The sequence below is a fragment of the Calidris pugnax genome, unplaced genomic scaffold, assembly GCF_001431845.1.
Source record: "Calidris pugnax isolate Ruff unplaced genomic scaffold, ASM143184v1 scaffold194, whole genome shotgun sequence".
In the NCBI taxonomy this organism is placed as follows: domain Eukaryota; kingdom Metazoa; phylum Chordata; class Aves; order Charadriiformes; family Scolopacidae; genus Calidris; species Calidris pugnax.
The window spans coordinates 170,399-176,405 of record NW_015090923.1 but is presented as its reverse complement, the minus strand read 5'-3'; the positions used below and the strand labels follow the sequence as shown (position 1 = coordinate 176,405).

At 64.9% G+C, this 6,007-nt stretch overlaps 1 protein-coding gene across 1 annotated transcript in view; it reads right to left on the bottom strand.

The window, feature by feature from the left end:
• Positions 1-6,007, bottom strand: part of LOC106893397 (proline-rich protein 36-like) — a 26,732-nt gene that overhangs the window by 5,212 nt on the left and 15,513 nt on the right. Inside the window, exon 9 of the mRNA XM_014951332.1 lies at positions 4,638-5,273. Within this exon, the coding sequence (XP_014806818.1) occupies positions 4,638-5,273 (636 nt within the window). The remainder of the gene's footprint in view (positions 1-4,637; positions 5,274-6,007) is intronic.

Here is a 6,007-nt window from a genome sequence, read left to right as displayed (position 1 = left end):
CCCGCCAGGTGGAGGGGAAGGAGATGGCACCCCCCAAATGTCTCCAGGGACCCCCCCATCCCAGGACACCCCGGTGCTGCCCCAGGGACCCCCATGGGACCCCGGGTGTGAGCGGAGGGACCCCCATGGGACCCCAGTCCTGCCCCAGGGACCCCTTAGGATCCTGCTCCTGCCCCAAGGACCCTCCTGGGACCCTTGTGAGACCCCAGGGACCCCCCAGGGACCCCAGTCCTGCCCCAGGGACCCCCTGAGGATCCTGCTCCTGCCCCAAGGACCCTCCTGGGACCCCCCATGAGACCCCAGATCCTGCTTGTGGGACCCCGACCTGCCCAGAGGGACCCTCAGAAGGTCTCCATCCCACCCCAAAAGACCTTGAGGGACCTTGGTCCCATACCCAAGAACCCCACAAGACCCTGGTTGTGGCCATGGGACCTCCTCAGGACCCCAACCCTGCCCAGGGGACCCTTCTTGGACCCAGATCCTCCCCCTGGGCCCCCTTCAGGATCCTGCTTCTGCCCCAGGGACCCTCCTGGGACCCTCGTGGGACCCCAGGTCCTGCTCATGGGACCCCGACCTGCCTGGAGGGACCCTCAGAAGGTCCCCAACCCACCCCAAAAGACCTTGAGGAACCTCGGTCCCATTCCCAAGACCCCCACAAGACCCTGGTCATGGCCGTGGGACCTCCTCAGGACCCCAACCCTGCCCAGGGGACACTTCGTGGACCCCAATCCTCTCCCTGGGACCCCCTTAGGACCTGCTCCAGCCCCAAAAGACCTTCACCAGTCCTGTCCTAAGGACCCTCGGAAGTCCCCAGGCTTGACCTGAGGGACCCTTGTAGGACCCCAATTCTTCTCCCGTGATCCCTGCAGGACCCTGATGCTCCCCCTGAGATCCCCTTGGGATCCTGCTCCTGCCCCAAGGACCCTCCTGAGACCCCAGGGACCCTCATGGGATCCCAGGCCCAACCTGTGGGACCCTGGACCTGCCTGGAGGGACACTCAGAAGGTCCCCATCCCACCCCAAAGGACCTTGAGGAACCTTGGTCCCGTGCCCAAGATCCCCACAAGACCCTGGTTGTGGCCGTGGGACCTCCTCAGGACCCCAACCCTGCCCAGGGGACCCTTCTTGGACTCCGATCCTCCCCCTGGACCCCCTTCAGGATCCTGCTCCTGCCCCAGGGACCCTCCTGAAACCCCAGGGACCCTCGTGGGACCTCAGGCCCAACCTGTGGGACCCTGGAACTGCCCAGAGGGACCCTCAGAAGGTCCCCAACCCACCCCAAAAGACCTTGAGGAACCTTGGTCCTGTTCCCAAGACCCCCACAAGACCCTGATCGTGGGACCTCCTCAGGACCCTAACCCTGCCCAGGGGACACTTCTTGGACCCCAGTCCTCCCACTGAGACCCCTTCAGGATCCTGCTCCTGCCCCAAGGACCCTCCTGAAACCCCAGGGACCCTCGTGGGACCCCAGGCCCAGCCTGTGGGACCCTGGACCTGCCTGGAGGGACCCTCAGAGGGTCCTGATCCTGCCCCAAAGGACCTTGAAGGCCCTTGGTCCTGTTCCCAAGACCCTCCTGAGACCATGGTCCTGCCCCAGAGACCCTCATGGGACACCAAGAACCCTCCTGAGACCCCAGGGATCCTTGTGACCTTAGGATCCTGCTCCTGCCCCAAGGACCCCCCAAGGGACCTTCATGGGACCCCCATGAGACCCCAGGGACCCCCCTGGGACCCCAGTCCTGCCCCAGGGACCCCTTAGGATCCTGCTCCTGCCCCAAGGACCCTCCTGGGACCCTCCTGAGACCCCAGGGTCCCTCATGGGACCCCAGGTCCTGCTAATGGACCCCAGGACCCCAACCTGCCTGGAGGGACCCTCAGAAGGTCCCCATCCCACCCCAAAGGACCTTGAGGAACCTTGGTCCCATTCCCAAGATCCCCACAAGGCCCTGGTCATGATCGTGGGACCTCCTCAGGACCCCAACCCTGCCCAGGGGACACTTCTTGCACCCCAATCCTCCCCCTGGGACCCTCTTAGGATCCTGCTCCTGCCCCAAGGACCCTCCTGAGACCCCAGGGACCCTCATGGGACCCCAGGTCCTGTTCATGGGACCCCGACCTGCCCAGATGGACACTCAGAAGGTCCCCATCCCACCCCAAAAGACCTTGAGGAACCTTGATCCTGTGCCCAAGACCCCCACAAGACCCTGGTCATGGCCGTGGGACCTCCTCAGGACCCCAACCCTGCCCAGGGGACACTTCTTGCACCCCAATCCTCCCCCTGGGACCCCCTCAGGATCCTGCTCCTGCCCCAAGGACCCTCCTGAGACCCCAGGGACCCTCATGGGACCCCAGGCCCAACCTGTGGGACCCTGGAACTGCCCAGATGGACACTCAGATGGTCCCCATCCCACCCCAAAGCACCTTGAGGAACCTTGGTCCCATGCCCAAGATCCCCACAAGACCCTGGTCGTGGCTGTGGGACCTCCTCAGGACCCCAACCCTGCCCAGGGGACCCTTCTTGGACCCTGATCCTCCCCCTGGGACCCCCTTAGGACCTGCTCTTGCCCCAGAGGACCTTCACCACTCTCTGTCCTAAGGACCCTTGGAGGTCCCCAGGCTTGACCCGAGGGACCCTGTAGGACCCCAGTTCTTCCCCCATGATCCCTGCAGGACCCCGATCCTCCCCCTGGGATCCCCTCAGGATCCTGCTCCTGCCCCAGGGACCCTCCTGGGACCCCAGGTCCTGCTCATGGGACCCCGACCTGCCTGGAGGGACCCTCAGAAGGTCCCCATCCCACCCCAAAGGACCTTGAAGGACCACAACCTGCCTGGAGGGACCCTCAGAAGGTCCCCATCCCACCCCAAAGGACCTTGAGGAACCTTGGTCCCATTCCCAAGATCCCCACAAGGCCCTGGTCATGATCGTGGGACCTCCTCAGGACCCCAACCCTGCCCAGGGGACACTTCTTGCACCCCAATCCTCCCCCTGGGACCCTCTTAGGATCCTGCTCCTGCCCCAAGGACCCTCCTGAGACCCCAGGGACCCTCATGGGACCCCAGGTCCTGTTCATGGGACCCCGACCTGCCCAGATGGACACTCAGAAGGTCCCCATCCCACCCCAAAAGACCTTGAGGAACCTTGATCCTGTGCCCAAGACCCCCACAAGACCCTGGTCATGGCCGTGGGACCTCCTCAGGACCCCAACCCTGCCCAGGGGACACTTCTTGCACCCCAATCCTCCCCCTGGGACCCCCTCAGGATCCTGCTCCTGCCCCAAGGACCCTCCTGAGACCCCAGGGACCCTCATGGGACCCCAGGCCCAACCTGTGGGACCCTGGAACTGCCCAGATGGACACTCAGATGGTCCCCATCCCACCCCAAAGCACCTTGAGGAACCTTGGTCCCATGCCCAAGATCCCCACAAGACCCTGGTCGTGGCTGTGGGACCTCCTCAGGACCCCAACCCTGCCCAGGGGACCCTTCTTGGACCCTGATCCTCCCCCTGGGACCCCCTTAGGACCTGCTCTTGCCCCAGAGGACCTTCACCACTCTCTGTCCTAAGGACCCTTGGAGGTCCCCAGGCTTGACCCGAGGGACCCTGTAGGACCCCAGTTCTTCCCCCATGATCCCTGCAGGACCCCGATCCTCCCCCTGGGATCCCCTCAGGATCCTGCTCCTGCCCCAGGGACCCTCCTGGGACCCCAGGTCCTGCTCATGGGACCCCGACCTGCCTGGAGGGACCCTCAGAAGGTCCCCATCCCACCCCAAAGGACCTTGAGGAACCTTGGTCCCGTTCCCAAGACCCCCACAAGACCCTGGTCATGGCCGTGGGACCTCCTCAGGACCCCAACCCTGCCCAGGGGACACTTCTTTGACCCCGATCCTCCCCCTGGGCCCCCTTAGGATCCTGCTCCTGCCCCAGAGACCCTCGTGAGACCCCAAGGACCCTCCTGAGACCCCAGGGACCCTCATGGGATTCCAGGCCCAGCCTGTGGGACCCTGGACCTGCCCAGAGGGACCCTCAGAGGGTCCTGATCCTGCCCCAAAGGACCTTGAAGGCCCTTGGTCCTGTCCCCAAGATCCTCCTGAGACCATGGTCATGCCCCAGAGACCCTCATGGGACCCCAAGGACCCTCCTGAGACCCCAGGGATCCTTGTGGGACCCCATGCCCAGCCTGTGGGACCCTGGACCTGCCCAGAGGGACCCTCAGAGGGTCCTGATCCTGCCACAAAGGACCTTGAAGGACCATGATTGGGTCCCCAAGACCCTCCTGAGACCACGGTCCTGCCCCAGGGGACCTTCATGGGACCCCAGTCCTGCCCCACAGACCCTCATGGGACCCCAGTCCTGCCCCAGAGACCCTCATGGGACCCCAATTCTTCCCCACAGACCTTCATGGGACCCCAATTCTCCCCTACAGACCCCCTCAGGACCCCTCTCCTCCTCTGGGGACCCTGATGGGACCCCACCACAGCCACTTGTCCCAGAACCACCTCAGGGTGACAACTCACGTCACCCACAGGGCAACACCGGGGGGTGGTGGGGGGTGTCCCCACATGGGGACAGGCACCGCGGTGGCCCCCCAGCCCCCCAACTCTCCCACATCCCATCCCCCCCAGCTCCCAGCCCACCTACCTGTGCCCAGGGCAGGACTCCACGGGTGATGGGCACCTCCCGGGGGGTCCCACCGCGGGGTCCCCGAAAGGCCCCTTGCCGGTCGAGGGAGTGGGGCCGGGCACCCCTCAGCCGTGCCCGCTGGTGCCAGGACAGGAGCTCCTCGGTGACGGCCGCCTTGGAGACCCCCCGGCCACCCCCCGCCGGCGCGTAGTCCTTGAGCGAGGGGGTGCGCACGATGCGGCTGTGGGAGGCCACCAGCCTCTGGTAGCGCAAAGGGGCCAAATCCTGCTCGTAGAGGAAAGTCGGGGGTCCGGCGGGGGGCAGGAGGCGGGGGGCACCCCGGGGGTGGTAGCCGGGTTGGGCCAGGGGGAGCGGGGGGCGCGGGAAGGAGACGTCGGGGCTGCTGCTGCCCGGGGAGGTGGCGTGGGAGATGCTGGAGAGGTCGGAGATGCTGTCGTCGGAGCCGGAGCGGTGGGTCGGGGGGGTTTGGGGGGGCAGGCAGGAGGTGGGCACCGTCACCGTGTAGTAGGTGGGGCGGCGGCGGGGGACGGCGCTGCGGCCCCGCGGCTCCCCGGGCTGCCAGCACGTCTCCACCCTGCGGGCAGGAGGACCACGGGTCACCACGTCCCGGGGAAAGGGTGGCCATGGTGGGGGCTGAGCACCCCCATGGGTGCAGCAGCCCCATGGGGTTGGTTCCAGCCTCCTCCCCGTTGGGTTAGCTCCAACCTCCTCCCCATGGGGTCATCTCCATCCTCCCCATTGGGTTGTCTCCAACTTCCTCCCCTGGGGTTGTCTCCAACCTCCTCCCATGGGTTGAGCTTCACCATCTCCATAGGGTTAGCTCCATCCTCCCCAAAACCCCCCTCCGTGCAGTTCTTTCCATCCTCCTCCCATGGAGTCATCTCCATCCTCCCTGTTGGGATAGCTCCACCCTCCCCATGCGATTATCTCCAACCTCCTCCCCATGGGTTGAGCTTCATCATCTTCATAGGGTTAGCTCCATCCTCCCCAAAACCCCCCTCCGTGCAGTTCTTTCCATCCTCCTCCCATGGAGTCATCTCCATCCTCCCTGTTGGGATAGCTCCACCCTCCCCATGCGATTATCTCCAACCTCCTCCCCATGGGTTGAGCTTCATCATCTTCATAGGGTTAGCTCCATCCTCCCCATTGCCCCCTCCCATGGGGTTCTTTCCATCCTCCTCCCATGGGGTCATCTCCATCCTCCCCCTTCAGATATCTCCACCCTCCCTATGGGATTATCTCCAGCCTCCTCCCCTGAGGTTAGCTCCATCCTCCCCATAACCCCCTCCCATGGGGTTCTTTCCATCCTCCTCCCGTGGGGTAATCTCCATCCTCCCTCTTGGGATTGCTCCATCTTTCTTATAGGA